At 41.2% G+C, this 16,515-nt stretch overlaps 1 protein-coding gene across 6 annotated transcripts in view; it reads left to right on the top strand.

Annotated features, from left to right (window-relative positions):
• SOX5 (SRY-box transcription factor 5) overlaps positions 1-16,242 on the top strand; it is a 347,783-nt gene extending 331,541 nt beyond the window's left edge. For all 6 annotated transcript variants that reach the window (XM_054167738.1, XM_054167737.1, XM_054167735.1 and 3 more), the window contains 4 exons: positions 4,354-4,462; positions 5,299-5,472; positions 11,980-12,196; positions 15,496-16,242. In XM_054167738.1, coding sequence (XP_054023713.1) covers positions 4,354-4,462; positions 5,299-5,472; positions 11,980-12,196; positions 15,496-15,799 — 804 coding nt within the window. In that variant the 3' untranslated portion in view covers positions 15,800-16,242. The remainder of the gene's footprint in view (positions 1-4,353; positions 4,463-5,298; positions 5,473-11,979; positions 12,197-15,495) is intronic.
• Positions 16,243-16,515: the final 273 nt, after the last annotated feature.

Genomic DNA, 16,515 nt, shown 5'->3' with positions numbered 1-16,515 from the left:
CCTTGAATTATGCAATCGGAAAATCAGCTCTTGCCAAAATGCAGTTCTGACGGAGTTCAGAGTGCTGTCAGTGTTTGCCAAATACCCCAGCCAAAAGGATGTCTCAAAGAGGGGGAGGAGGGATCCGTTGCCATATGTCCAGCATTCACGGTATTCTGGAGGAACCGTGGAGGCGTGTGCATGGTCTCAGGTGCACCCAAAGCATCGGTATCGTGATCCAACACAAGATGGGAGCAGTGAGGTCAGGGGACAGGCAAATATATCACTATGACTTTATTCCTCAAACCTTCCAAGATTTTGCTTCACGTTTACATAGTAGTGGGAGGAGTTCTGGCAAACATGATGAGGCTGTTCTGCATATGTTTTGACTCTTCTTGGTTTATTTTCTTCTATGAACGAGAGGGCAACCAAGTTCTTGACATTTTTAGATCAATGTTTTGTTAAACTATGACAGCTATCCGTGACAGAGCGCCAAGTAACTTTTGCAGCTGACCACAAAACTGAGTCTGACTTGCGGTGCTTAGTCATTTTTTTATACTTTTTTTTCCTCCATGACACATTCCATGTGTGGATGTGTTTCTCATTGTTCTTTTAAATATAGTTATAATGCTGCTAGGAGCTGTGGTATTAATCAGTCTTCTCCAGCGGATTACTGTCTTTGGTTAATAAAGTCTTAGAAGCTTCACATTGTGGCTGTTGATGAAACCTCCGAGCTTAGACTTGGAACAATTGGGCTATTGTAGGATTGATGGCTGTCTAAAGTATTATCTTCTCCTGGTTTGCTCATTAGAATTTTAAATGATCCAGACAACAGAGTTCTCACTGTGCCTATGGAAAGTCTCTCCTGCAATGTAATAGAAGTGACCATTAGGATAGTTTTCCCAACCTCTGCTGAAGTTCTTCATAGAGAAAAAAAGATGTTTCTAAGACATCTTTCAGCCTCCGGGGCCTGATCAAAAATGCAAAAATTCAGAAGAAACAAGGAATTACTTCATTTTTAGCAAGAGATCCCTGTGTTTCTCCAGCAAGAGCAGAAGGATTCCTTACTGTTACTGTTTTGCTGCTTTGTGCTATATGATTTTTAGCAGGTTTCAACAAACAATTCTTTGCACCACTTCCCCAGATTTGGGCCAACCTTGCCCATTCTTCCCAACAGTATTGGCTGCCTTGCTCATTTTATGCCTTTGAGGTGTGGGGCAAATCTGAAAGGAAGGGAGTATCATTCTGGTTCTTCTCGTGTAGCTTGGAAAGCGTGAATGTACAATTTTAATATCTGATCTCTCTTTCCCATTTTTTCCTCTGTTCAGCAAGTCAATCAGATGTAGAGCTTGATAAAATATTAAAATAATTTTAGGGTGTAGTCCAACATAGTGTTCAGGAATGTGCCACTGCCTCCTGAATTCTACTGCTGCATTGCTGAAGTGTGCTACCGAACCCAACAGGTGTGTGAACTCCACCTTTTAGCACTGGATGGTAGCACAGTTTGCTACTGTTTACACAGCTAATCCAACACGCAGACAGTGGCAGTTCTAAGAATGTGTAATTGCTATTGAATTAAGGTGACGATGATAAATTGATCCTATTTTTGTGTAAATTTGAAACCATTGTGGGCCTCTTGTCTGAAGTTTTCAAACATGTTCTGTGAGAGGAGACTGGGCTAGCAATGTCAGCAGAGAGACTTTTTTTCCCTTTGTTTCTTTGAAGCTTCCATAAATATTTTCACCGTAAACTGAAAGGTATAGAGGTGCTTCTATCAAACAAAAACTAGTAAGTCATCAACTGAATGCTTCCAAGCAAAACAACATAGGAATGCTGCTTATCTTCTTTTGAATATTTTGTAGTTGTAAAAGTTGTAGTTTATGTACATCAGGTTTGGGGAAAGGTCAGTTGCCATGTGTTTAATGGGAAGAGCATAGGAGATTGGAGTGTCGCTTACATGCAGTCAGCCTTTTGCAGCCTGCCAGGGTTTCAGCGAATCTCTTTCTGCTCTCCTAATGCTGTTGCAGAGGCTTAGGAGACACCAGGCTTTAAACTCATTCTTGCCTGAGTACGCTGTAAACTTAAAACACTTCTAAACATTAATACAGAGAAGTACAGCTGGCTGTTGTGACATCTGTTTCAAGAGCAACATCCTGTGGAAGTTCTTTTTCACTGTCACCTTATCATTGCTGGTTGTATTACCCTGTTACTCTCTGTGTTTAAGTAGCAGGGAGTAAATTGTCACCATGGTGAAGTGGTGGTCTTCTGGCTCACTGATGCGTCAGCTGTCTGGAGAGCCACCTTCAAGCACTGGGGCAGAGCAGCACAGCACTCATCTGAATGTAACTGCCTCCAACATCAACAGCTGCATTTACTGCATAAAGAAAAAGCTGTTAAGCCTGTGCCCTTTGCGCTCCCAGCTCTGTTTCTCTAAGAGGTTTATACATGATTCAAGAAAAGTCTGCAACAGAGTAGCTCACCCTCCCCATAACATACCCAGCAAGAGGAGATGTTCTTTTGTGTTTTACACTGGTGGTAGCATTTAAATGGTTTCTGACAACAGTTTTTTGAACTCTATCATTATGAAGTTGATGGTTAATTTATTTATTTTTTCCCAAGGGAAAAATATTGACTTCCATTATATATCTGAGAGAGATTTGGAAGAAATACTCAGTCAACTTATTCCTGACTTTCTGTCTGCTGACAGGCTGCTTTAGAAATGAGAGCTGAGCTAAAAGCAGTAGATCAAAGAGCGTGGTGAAGCTAAATGCCTGAATAGTTCAGGTACTTACTTGAAGCTTCTCCAAGTTTTCTGGATCTGCTGTGCCTGGTAGTGTTACAGAAACGCTTTTGCTTGATATAGGCAGACCCTGCTGCATGATTTTTTCCTGCAAAAACCAAGAGGATAAGTCATCTTGCACACTTTTGATGGTGAAGTGTCTGGTTATAGACAGAGCAGTAGGATCGTGAAAGGGTCCCACAATGAAAATGCACGTGAGGAGTAGGAAACACAACTTCGTGTTCCCTAAACTATGTGAGCATGTGAAGTTAAACAGATTAGCCTCATTCCTAACTGTCTCAAGAAAATCTTTGTGAAATGACTGACACAAATTTGAACTGTTCATTGAATTGCAGATGCAGGGGCATCGCATTGCAGGAAGCATTTCTGTATTCACATTGTTCTCTTTTGTGTTTTCTTCTATAATACAACCTAGTGACATTATTAGGCTACATGTAATACTGGTAAAGTCTCTGGTTGTCATGTGAATTCTGCGAGTTTTTTTGCTTTGTTGATCATTAACAGTCATCTGGAGTGGATCAGAGCAACAAAACAGCAATCTTTCTTGCAGGAAGCAGCTTAAAAGTATTTTTTCAACTAGAGCCACTTTATTATCATGCCATATCGTGTCAGTTTCTTAGCTTTGCAGAAGGCTCAGTGCCTAACATTTGGAAATGTTAGTATTGCTTTCCTGAAAGATTTAGTTGTAAACATATGATTGTCAGGAAGATAGAATGTTTATAAGCAAAAGTCATTGGGAAAACAAAAAACAGTTGGAAAATGGAACACCTTTGTATTTGTAAAGTCAAACAATTCAGGGGGAAGCGAGGTGTTTTGAAGAGAACATTGGAATTAATGGCCCTGGCATGTTGTTCTGGCAATGTCTTTAGACACCGCTGCAGCCTGACAGATTAATTGGCAGCACACTCTAGCCTGTTGCAATCCAGGGTTCACAGATAGTTCTGCCTAGATGAATGACGGACGGGGTGTCGGTAGGGTTGGGCAAAACAGTCTGGACAAGAACACAAACTGCTGCCCAAGTATCGTGTTTAATTCAGCTTGACCCTTTCCCAAGGCTTGAATAAGCTTGCACTGTAGAGTGGGGGATTTTCCCCCTATGGGGTGCTTTCTAAAATACTGCCTCTTAAAAAAAAAAAGAAAAGAAGGGCAATATCAATCACGTCTCTGCACTTGGATTGCAGGCTGGTAACAGAGTAAACCAATAAATACATTGCAAAAGATAGGTATCATCTAAACTTCCAGTCCAGCTTTTCAGTCCCAGGGATGGAGAGTTGAAGTATTCTTCAGATGTGCAGCCAGTTTTCTCGTGCCTAACTAAACCAGACTTTTCAACACTATAAAGTTTGTTCATCACTAGCTAATAAGCATGCTTTAAAAAGTACTTGGTAGAGTCTGCAAGCATATCCCTTCCAGGAAAAAATATTATTGTCTGCTCTTAAGTACCTGACACAGTAAACTGTTGTGAATGAATTGTTACCCAGCTTCCATATCACCCTGCTAAATTACTTATGAGCTTTGCAGTTACAATGTTTAATTATTTTCCTGATCCAAACCCTGTCGTCTTGCCTGTATAGGACAAAACAACATTGGAGACCCTGACTCAGCAACTGGCAGTAAAACAGAGTGAAGACGGGAAGTTTAGCCACGCAATGATGGATTTCAACATGAGTGGAGATTCTGACGGTCAGTAGAAATGGCTTATCCTTATTTCTAGATTAGTGTGTACATGTCAACAGGATCTGGAGGAGACTCCAAGTGCATTGGAGGCCTGTAAGGAGTTAGAGTGGTTAGCAATAAGTGACTGAAACAAGGCAGGAAAAACTGATTCATTGTGTGGTGTGCTAAGTCTGAAGGTGATTCTTAGCCTTCTCTGTACACTGCAGTTTTCAGACTGGACAATGTACATGTCTCTGATGCTACAAGGGAATAAGGGAGGCAAATAGATGTGAGATAAGTGAAATCACACAGTGAGTCCATGAATTGTAGACCCAATCATCCATAGGTGTTTCACACTCTACATCTGCAGGAACTTTCTTGGTCTGATGAAGCAAGAGTAGTGTTCATTTCTTTTTCTTCTGTTGCTTATGGAGAGGTAAGCACAAAAACAGGTAGATGTGTAAATGTTCATTTGCTTAAGAAGAAATGCCTGATGTTGCTGTATATCACTGAAGATAGGTAACATAATATGACCAGCATTCTGTATGCAAGGTGAGAAGAAAGGAAAAACAAAATCTGCATTGATAAATTTTTGGTTTATATTATTAAGTAGTAAGAGATGCTTTGGAAAAGCTATTTAATGCTTTGTGATGAAAAAAATTCAAACCCTTCATCAAGTCTATACTATGTGATACTGAATCAGGAGAAACTGAACAATGTACAACATTTCCTTTGAGTAAAAAAGGAAACTCCGATAACCTGTGTGAACACTGACTCGCTGAATGTTCAGCACCTCACACAGGTTGCTGAGGGCAGAGGAAGCTGCAGAATGAAACACAAGTTGTGAATGCTTTTCTTCTTAGGAAGTGCAGGCGTTTCAGAGTCTAGGATTTATCGGGAATCCAGAGGCCGTGGTAGCAATGAGCCCCATATCAAGCGCCCAATGAATGCATTCATGGTGTGGGCTAAAGACGAACGGAGGAAGATCCTTCAAGCCTTCCCTGACATGCACAACTCCAATATCAGCAAGATACTAGGTAAGAATGATAGAGCACTGTTCTTTCTGTAGTAATACTCAAAAGAAATACTGATTGAATAGATTTGAGAACCTGACACAACAGAATTACCGTCTTTGTTTGGCTGCTTAATGACTGCACCAAGGGCAACAGTGGTACGAGCTTCCACTGTGCTGCCCAGCAGTGTACGTTTACCATCACCTGAAATGTTCTTGTGTCTTTGTAATTATTTAAGACTGTGGTGGTGGTTTTGGTGTAAAAGCTCAGACTAAGTAGACAGCACCAGCTCATTTCATTATGCTTTTGAACAAGCACAAAACAACTACTATTGTTTATTTGCCTACATATTTCATCTAACTCGACTCTATGGGGTAGCACACTAAAGTGTTTGATTCATTTTGTAGCACTTCCTTTTCAAATCAGTGGCAGTAGGGAAATGATCCTAAGGTACATCCTTCTATTTGATGCATTGACAGTTTTAAAGGATTTTTATTATGTTCCTTTTATATTAAATTTCCCTGTAGTATGTTATTTCTATCACAAGCTGCCTTTATTCTAAATATTCTGCAAAGAATCCTGAAATCAAGAAAAGAAACGTCAGAACTCCTTTCCATATCCACTACTCTTCACATCCCAAGCAATATTTGTCACACACATCAGCTACTGAATTTCATGCTATAGACTTCCAATCCTTCACTACTTGCTCAGAATCCCAGGGCCACATTCTCTCCTACGTTACTCCTCTGGGACATGCTGAATGATGCAGAAAGGTGAATGAGGATCACTGAGCCAAATCAATTACTGTTGTGCAGTAAAAAACCCCACCAACTATCTGTGACCAGATTGGAGATGTTGGATTTGTCTTGATAAAGGCTGCTTTATGGGGCCTAAGCATCTCTTAGGCCAGTGGCTAAAAGTTTAAGCAGGGAACATATTTACCTGGGCTGCATGTCTCATTGGTCTTGCAGACAACTCGAGAGATGTAGTGCAGTTGTAATGGCAGCATTAACCAACTGCAGGGCTGGTAAATATGCTGAGACTGGTCAAAGGTTTGAAGTGTATCTTGATTAGAGTGGTATTATGAAAAGTTAGCAGGGGGCAAGTGGAAATGAGATAAATTGGTCAGAGAGGCAGAATGTGTTGGCTGTGGATGGCAGATGTGATGATATTAACCCATGATTAAAAGGGTGGCAGGAGATGATTAGATTAGTTATGGGGACAGGATTAGAAAGCTAAATTGGTTATGTTGATGATGAAATAACCTTATACTGGTTAAAAGGGATTATACTGGTCAGAGGTGTATGATGTGATTAGGCTGAGGACAGGGCAGTAATAGTTTTGGTCTGTTTCTAAATTGAGAGTAGACCTGGTTAAACCTGTTTTTAAATAATCAGCTTCAGAAATCTACAAGATCATTCTGAATGGCCCTTTTCATATAGAAAGTACAAAGAGAGCTTGATGTTTTCCTTCTTAACTGATTGTTTTGGATAACAACCTCCGACAGCACGCTGCTAATTCATTCTGCTTAAAACAGGCGCTTGAGCTGGGCTGACATTTTACGCAGTCTCTGGGGATCCTGGTTGACATTTTAAAGGGCTTCTAAGCATTTTATAATACCCTAAAATCTGGTTTTAATAAGCCATTCTGCTGAAATTGTTAACATAAGGAATCACCTTTTACTATTTGGCGCTAGATCAGGGAGATATGGGGACATCTTTTTCTGATTAGATATACAGTAGTTGGAGTAAAATGTGCAAATTCATTACAGATCCTGTTGAGGTGACAGACAGTATAGCTGACTCCAAACTCTTTCTGTTTTGCTGCCAGATATGGGGGGAAAGCAAGGTCTGAGGCAGTCAGAGATGATATTTCTATTTCTTTCCAGCATCACATTTAATTTTTTTATTCCACCTCTGCAATGGAGAGGGATGTCCTGACATCTTCTTTCTTGTCAGAAATGTTACAAAGGTCTTCTCTCAGTTGCAAAAGGCTGGTCTTTTGAAGTCAGCAGGGAGCTCTCTGCTAGCTGGCATAGGGTGAGCAACTAGAAGCTTACAGTTCAGTTCAGCCAGGTATTAGGGTCTCCTTATTAAAAAGACACAATTTTTCCTTACCCTTTTTTTTTTAGCAGCACTGTTACGCTTCGAGGTCAGAAAGCTCATTGTGACGAGGAGTAGCTTGGATGGAATTGTTGCTGATTGAGGGTCATTTTTATAATAAAATGAGAGGAGATGCCCTTCCCAGCGCTAGAATTCTCTAGGGATTATGTTTGACACTGTGGTATTATGTTTTGAGCATAAAAATTAGATACATGGATTTGTCACTAAATTCATCTGTGCATACGTTTGTCATCCATCTGTTCATTGCAACTTAAACTTGCAGATAATGATTTTTTTGTTTTTTTTGGTAAATGTTAACAAAGTGCTAAAATGGGTCTGCTGGACCCTATCGATTTAATAATGCATTGTTTAGATATTTTTGTAAATATTTTAATTAATTTCACTGAGAAATCTTCACAAAGAGATGAAGAAAAGATGAGGTTAGATACAACCTTCGGGAATTCTTTCGTGCGTGCGTGTTAAGTGCGTGAATACGAACCTGTGCGTTGCACAAGTGTTTGTGTATGTGAGGACACTTTTTACATGGAAAATCAGCCTGGTTTAGGTAGTCAGTTTGAAAAGTGTCAAATAGACTCAAAGTTAGGCAGCGTTACAAAGAGCTGAAGATTCTTGAGAGAGAAATTTGGTTTCTAACCACACCTCATGCGTACGTGTGCATGTGCCCAAGCACAAGTGTCAGGGCACACACAGGGGCATCTCTTTTCTGCCCTGGACAAAAAGTGGCTGTGTTGACAGTGACGGTGTGGATGTGGCTCTAACTGCGCTAGTTCACTTTGAGGGCAGGAGCTGTGTTCGGTGCTACAAACTCCTAGCATTTTCTCATTTATTTTCTAAATGCTTCAGCCACCAGATCAGGCAGAATTGTGCAAGAATCCTGCATGTCATTATGCAGGCATCTCCAGGGAGGGGAATGGGTTCATGTTCTCATAGTCAAGGAGAAAGGCTTTGCATATTTGACCCACTCAAAGCTTTCTAACAGAGATGGCAAGCAAAAAGCTCACCCAAGAGTGTAAATCTTCCCTTGAAACGAAAGGTTTTTCAAGATTCTTCAGTCACACCTTGTTTGTGCTCAGGTTGGTGCTGTGTGGAGATACCTGTGCTTGCCTGTTTATAGACACATAAACCAATGGCAGATAACGTATTATAAATACATTTTGTCCAAACACAAGGTATTTTGAACCGGTTTTAGTCTGTTGATTGATGATACTATGATATTCATTCATAGCTTAGATTGCCTGTGGGCAAAAATTCAAAGATCAGAGTTACATATTCTTCAAACATTCAAAATTGCAGATTAAGCCTGATCAGAGAGCTGGTTGGAGTTTGTGTATTCCTGAGACAAGAAACGGAAACGGCAGACTGTAAAACGCGAGGGGTTTCCCGCAGGAAAGGTGCCCTTCTGGAAAATGTATTCTGACTGCATTGTTTGTTCAGTTACTCATGATGCTGCAAAACACACCAGGAAATTATATTTAGTATATTTTGTAAAAATGGTAAAGCCATAGGAAGAGGAGGAGATACCACTGCAGAAGGCAGCTATTCAAATTTTGCTATGAAGAGAGGTGAGATTGCCAAGGGTTTTGTTTTATAGTGTGTGGCTTAGGAAGGAAAACTATAATAAATGGCATTTATTTATAAATACTGTATGTGTAGCTATATGCACAAATATTATGCATCAAATTTCAGGTTTTTTTGACCCTGATCTTGCAGAGATTTAAAGTGTTTGCTTAAATTCACCCACTATTTACAAATCTTTTCACATGAGGGGGTAGGAATCTGCCTGCCCAGATCTGACTGTAGGATTCAAGCAAGTGAGCCAGCATCTCGAGAGAGGAATTGTGCTGGGGTAGAACATTTTCCTGGCAGTTTTGCAATAACTGATTTTAATTTCTACCTTTTCTGTCTGTCCATCTGTTTCAAAATACATCTAAGTTCCTTCATTGCAGATCCCTTCACAGCATGTAAATCAAACAAGTACACTGGGACAGGTTGCCCAGGGAGGTAGTTGAGACCCCATCCCTGGAGATATTCAAGGTCAGGCTGGACAAGGCTCTGGGCAAGCTGATCTAGTGGAGGATGTCTCTACTGACTGCAGGGGAATTGGACTACATGACCTTTGGAGGTCCCTTTCAACCCAAACCATTCTATGATTCTATAATATGTTTAAAGACTGAAGTTTTCAACTTCATTATTCATAAGTAAAAACTGATTCATCAGTGAGAAATGGTACTGGCACTGTTTTTCTAAGCCACTGAGACTACAGTAGGTCTGTGATTAGAGGACTCCCAGATTTAGACTAATTTTTATGGTTTTCATCATATGCTAAAACACCAATGCACCAGTGTCTACAAGACAGAATTGGAAAGCAGACCTACATCTAGGCATCTTCCAGCAGAGCTCTGAATTTGCAACATCATCAACACGTGTCCTATCTACCTTTCCATCTTAGGCAGTGCTAGTAGGTGCTAAATGTTTTGGCAATCTCTAAATGTTTATCACTGTGTCATTTAGTCCAAAATCTAGGAGGTATTATGTGTGGAAAGTTGGTGTAATGTTTTATAGCCACTCTCTTTGCCAGAAAAAGCTTGGAATGAGTTCTCTGCAGGAGACAAAGCTGCTGACCAGGATTCTGGCCACAGAGGTTTGCTGCCCTGTGTAACACAGAGCCCTGCCGCAGATCCCCCTGCACAGATGCTGTGTGACACACAAAGTGCCATACAGGAGTTTTAGTCTAAATCTTAGAAACCTTCTAGTGACATTGATATGGTGCTGTGCCCAAGCTAATAATATTGAAATCAAACTGTTTCCCATTCCAGAACTAACTAGAGGATCTCTCCATGTTATATGTTGTAAAATTCATAACAAGTGATGGTTCTGACTCCGAAGTAATGTTTGTTAATAAGGCGGTGTCCATCGCTCCTCTTCAGAACAACAACATCATTATTTATGGATCAATTATCTCTATGTGTAAGGTCAGGCTGTACCAGCCTGTTAGCCCTTCACTCCAGCAGCTCAAACTGCAGCTTGGAATCAAGATTCCAAGAGCAATGTGGGAAATGGTGTCAATAATGAGAAGGGAGGCCTTTCTGAGGGGAACCAGACTGTTTTCTTCCCTGGGAAGGACTAACTGCACTCTCCATATTGCAAGTCTTTGGGGCACAGTGAGCTGAGACCAGCCTGAGTAATAGCATGAGCTAAATACAGTGTGAGTAACCATAAAAAATGAAGAACAAGAGGAAGTCAAGTATGACATAGGACATTATGAACCCATTAAATTGAGAAACGAGGCAAACTTTTTTGTTTCCCAATGGGAAAATTGACTGTTTTCCAATAAAATTTTTCTTCTAGGCCACATGTTTCACAGCTTGGACCATTCCTGTTATTTGAAGTGTATCTTACCCTGAAGCACTTCTATAGTTCATGGAAAAATAAAATAGGATAACTGATTCAAGAAGTTTTAGTTTCTGTTCCCATATTACATCCTTTAAGAAATATTACTTTATAAATTTCAGGAGGTGTTTGAAAACAATTGTAAAGTCTTCAGTGTTTCCCTGGCTCAAATATCCACACTAACACAGGCAGGGTGTCAGAAACAGAATTGCCAGCAGTGAAGCCGTAGTGCAGCTCCATGGAGAGGAGCACAGTGCTCTTCCCTTCATGACATATGCTAAAGGATCTGAGTTGGAGCAGGCTGTGTTCACTAAGACTTGGTCTTGAAGTTCAAACCCTGCTAAGACACATGGAAGAGTTTATAGCTTTTAGAGCCATTTCTTCAGGGGCTTTGTAGGCCTCTGTGCCCAGAAGCATAGCATTTGCAATCAGTTCATGCTGTACTTCTCACAAAGCTGGAAGCTAGAAGCTTTTGTCATGAAAGAGCAAGCTGCAAACCTGTGCATGTCTAGAGTTTATGCCATGGTGGAGCAGGACGACTAAGAGGCAGCACATGGGAATAGTGTCTCCTCTGGAACAGAAGGTGAAAAATGACCCATGGCTATAGGAAAGTGGGGAGGACTTAGCAGAGCAGACTCTGTGTATCTAATTTGACCATTCCACTAAAATATACCACCTTGTTTTTTGAAACAAAGATTTATATGTAGGTAGTGCTGGGGTTGCTTGTTCTCTGGATGATGGTTTTACTTCCCACCTGAAATGTGTATAATGTAAACAAGTTTCAGTAAAATATTGAGACAGAATCATCCTTCTCTGCCTCTTGGGCATACCCAAGAGGTTTACCAGTCAAATTCAAACAAGACCTGATCCCTGTCTAGAGGCTCTGACAGATTCCCAGCCCAAAGCAATATGACTGTAGGTATCTTGTTCTGGGTGACCTACTTGTTTCTCTGCCTTTCAGTGTCTGTGGACAAGTAGAATCTCGTTTCTCATTCTTTCTCCTTTGTGTGTGTGACAGGATCTCGCTGGAAAGCGATGACAAACCTAGAGAAGCAGCCATACTATGAGGAGCAGGCCCGACTCAGCAAACAGCACCTGGAGAAATACCCAGACTACAAATACAAGCCCCGGCCGAAGCGTACCTGCCTTGTAGACGGCAAAAAACTGCGCATTGGCGAGTACAAGGCTATCATGCGCAACAGACGCCAGGAGATGAGGCAGTACTTTAACGTTGGGTATGGGACCTTTAAAAACTATTGGTTATTTCAGACAAAAACCCACACCATAACTTAAGGGAGGATTCTTAATTCAGCTTGGTAAATGTTATATTTTGTTGGCAAGAATGTTGTATATTGCTAACAGAGTATGAAACTTACACTTTAAAACAATGTGTTCCAGGAGGAAGTTAGGCAGTTAGGGATTTTTTTGTTGTTGGCTCTGCTATATACTCATTTTACAGCTTCGGCCAACTGTCTCATTTCCACTCTGATCATGCAAAAGAGAGAAGAAAAAGCTGAAGACTTTCCAGTGAAAGTCTTTTAATAAAGCTTTATAAGTATGACTCTATTACGAAGACTCGGAGATTATATCTCAAGGAATCTGTGGTAGTGAGCCAAAAGCCAAAAATGCATGTCTGCATCCAGTGTGATCTGCAAAAGGACTGCTGGATATGCTGAACTTGAGCTGGAATATGACTTGACTCGGTTAATTCATATCAGGCATGAAGTTGTCTGCATTGTTCATTGTGACGGCAGCTGTCATACTAGGGAGTCTCTTCCAGTACAGTAAGCTCAATGCTTTGTGTTGAGCATAAATTTCAAGAAGACTGGTTCTGATAAACAGCTCATAGATCAGCTTGATATGATTAGCTTAAAATCTGCCTAGAAAACTATCATGCATGTTCCTTCTGCAAAGACTCCTTGGTTTTGGTTGCAGCAGATCAAAGGAGTTGGAAGTCACCAAATACTCTGCAGTATTTCTGTACCGACTCCAGAAAATTAAAAGCTACACAGTGGTCTTTAAAAAGAGCAAAGCCAGCAACAAGAACGACCCTCAGAAATAATGGCATTTGCCTTCTTTCGTCTAACTTTGGAATCATTTTGATATTAAGAGTGTTGCACATCTCTCCAGTTAAAACAGCTAGAAGTAGCAATAAAGGAGAGAATATCTGTCCAGCAACTGTTAAGTGTCATCAGACTGTGTTTTAAACAGCTACAGTGTGCATTGTTACAATAAGCTGCTCAGCAGAGAAATTTGAGCTGCTTAACCCTGTGGTGCTGGCAGGTCCGGTGATCCCAATGGTAAGCACTGAAACAAACACAGGGAAGTCAGCCAACATTTGGCATCAAGAGATTAAAAACAGAGGAGGGGGACTTTCTGGAAAAAGAATAGGTGGCAACAGAGCCCCCAGAACACTGCTTATCTGGTTAACATGCATGCTTCATCATGGGGGAAAAAATTAACCTTGTAACATTCTGCATGTTATTTAGCTTTCCAAACAAGGCTGACATTGAAATCAAGACATTTCTGGAGATAATTTTGCACTGGGGCATTAGAGCACTGAACCTGGGGTGAAATCTTCATACAAGTTACTGCCAGTGCTGCCAATGACTTCAGTGTGGTCAGTGTTTGACGCTGGCAGTCACTGCATTACAGCTGGGTTCCGGATCTAAGTTCCTCACCTGCTACAGGTCATTTTAGGACTGAACTTCCAAATAGCAGTCCAGCTCCTAGGCACCAAAATAGGTGATTGGTTTTTCAAGAGCTGTGGCTATGCCAGCTGTTGGAATGTACTGAAAGCCTATTTGAGGGCATCACAGTGGGAAGGAATGGGCATTCTTTGCAGCTCTTGGGCTTAATGCTTCCCTGTCTCAGTGTCCTCATCTTTAATGGTAATGCAGCAAGCACTGTACTGTTGAGAGCCCTAATACGTTTATATCTGAGGACTGCTTTGAGATCCTTTGGAGCGGACATCCTATAGAAGTGGAAAAATACTGTTCTTAAATGATTTAATATTTGAAAAGCACCATTTAAGTGCAAAGTGTTCCTGTTGTTAAATATTAAAAGCAATTTAAGTGTTGCTGAATCTTGTTACAGAAATGCTGACTCCAGAAAACAAAAGACTTCCCATTGAATTAAGAATAAAATGCAAATTAGATCCACTCCCTACTCTAAGAGCTGTATCTTCATCTGAGACAACTTCTGTGTGTTTCAGAAAGATGGAAATAAGGACTGTGGGGAGGAAGGCCTCGCTCAAACAGCAGGCAGGAAGTATCTGCAAATGCAGCAAGCAATTCCAAACAAATACAAAGCTGTTTGGCAGGGGAAAGTCTTTCAGGATCGCTGTACTGTGCAAGGCTTACTGTACAGACAGGGCACAGGCAGGCAGGGGAACAGGGGAGGGTTTCATTCTTAATTAAGAATGTTCATCTCAAGAGACTCTGCCCTTGTCTCCCGTGGCAAGGCTTTTCAGTGCAGATGGACACACCGCTGATGACATTACAATGTGCAGCATGTACTGAAGAGTATTACTGCAATGGAATTACTTCATGCAGCAAGGAAACAAAAGGAGCATGAATTTTAAACCTCTAGGCTTGTTGGGACCCTGAAGCTTCTCAGGGAAACAAACACTGGTATAACACAGCTAGTGTTCTTGATGCAAAGGGAATTTCTATGGCCTGGAATAATTCTTCTTTCATTACTGCGGACGGGTTTCCAAGGCTTAGATGCCACATAAAGGCGTCCTGTAGAGGATTTTCTCAAATGCTCATGTTGCTTGCTTGCTTTTTATTTATTTTTAAATAATGCATGCTTCCTTTTTAAGTCTGCCTTTTCCCAATTTTATCCACCTTCCTTCAAAGGTTCTGCCTTTCACATGTGCCTCTCACTGTGGAAACTTATCACCTTCCAGTTGGAGGCCCTTAGTGATCCTCCTATAAATCCATGTTGGCCACAGCAAGCCCATTGTTCATCTCCCTAATTATTAGGCCATGTCTGTGAGTGAATGTGGAGTAAACATTGCCTCTTTGGGGAGACCTGCCTTGCTTTCTTCTCATCCACTGATAATTTCCTGCAGCACCTCCCTGTTCCTGTGGGAACTACCTGGCCTTTGCTGTGTCTCTCCGTTTGGCAATGTGTTACTTTTATGTCTAGTCCTGCCAGCAGCTTGGATTACTTAAAAGGAAGATTTTCAAAATACATGTTTTTTAAGTTGGATCACAATTGAAAGGATGTTTGGTTTTGGCTGGCAGCTCATGGGGCACCCAGTAAATAAGTTTGCATCACAAGCTGAAGCTGTGTAGTTCAGCTAGAGATGTTTAGAGAGATGTTCAGTGGACTCGGTCTGGGCTTGATTTCAAGAGCATCAGTTGGTGAGTCTGGAATATTCATATAGGGATTGTCTTGCACGGGCCATCCAGGACCTTCCCCTGCATACCCAAGAGCACATGGTATGGATCTGCAAAGTGCTGTTGTACTGCCTCCTTTAACTCCTTCCAGCATTCAAAACATCTTTTTACTTTTTCCTCCATGGCAGGCAACAAGCACAGATTCCTATTGCCACTGCGGGCGTCGTTTACCCAGGAGCCATTGCCATGGCAGGAATGCCTTCCCCACATCTGCCCTCTGAGCACTCAAGCGTGTCCAGCAGCCCGGAGCCCGGCATGCCTGTCATCCAGAGCACTTACGGCATCAAAGGCGAGGAGCCTCACATCAAGGAGGAGATGCAGACCGATGACGTCAATGGAGAAATCTATGACGAATACGATGAGGAAGAGGATGACCCTGATGCGGACTATGGCAGTGACAGTGAAAATCACATTGCGGGGCAAGCCAACTGATCAGGGTCCAAATATCTCATGACCTACAGGACTTCAAGGAGAAAAGAAAAAACAAATAAAGCCCCATCTGGTTTATCCTTGCCAGTGGCCAAGCACATTAACTTTCTCATACACTGACTGTTACTTTAACTCTTAGTCTTAACTAGTTGGGACATCAGCTGACTAATAGACATCAGCCTGCATCAGAAGAAAAAAGGCTCAGAAGAGAGGAAACAAAGACAACGACGACAACAACAGAATGATATAAGCTATGGGTAATATAATGCCAGTAATTCAGCTGCTATACCCAAGCACTGAAGTCTTACCCGTCGACCTTTTATTATTTTATTTTTTTTTTTCAAATAAACTTTAATGGCTGTTTGTTCTACAATGTTCTAGAAATTCTCACTCAGGTACACAGTGCCAACAAGTGGCTTGTGAATGTGTTTTGTTGTTTTGTGCTACAGTTTAAAGAGAAATAATTTCTTCTTTTTTTTTTTCCTTTTCTTTTTTCTTTTCTTTTTTTTTTTTTCCTTTTTTTTTTTTTTTTGGTAATGCACCTGACAGGAACGGGATAAAAAAAAAAATCAAATTCCTTTCCCCCCCCCCCCCCCATCTCCTTTTCCTCCTCCCTGGCAAATCTGGGTCAGAAGTGTGTGTGTGTGTGTGCATGCGTGCCTGTGCGCGTGGCTGGCAAGGAAGGAAGTGGGGAGCCTGTTTCTGTTAACCCCAACAAG

This window comes from Dryobates pubescens, chromosome 15 (assembly GCF_014839835.1).
Source record: "Dryobates pubescens isolate bDryPub1 chromosome 15, bDryPub1.pri, whole genome shotgun sequence".
Taxonomy (NCBI): Eukaryota; Metazoa; Chordata; class Aves; order Piciformes; family Picidae; genus Dryobates; species Dryobates pubescens.
The sequence above is the reverse complement of the archived record's forward strand: the minus strand, read 5'-3'. Positions and strand labels throughout refer to the sequence as shown.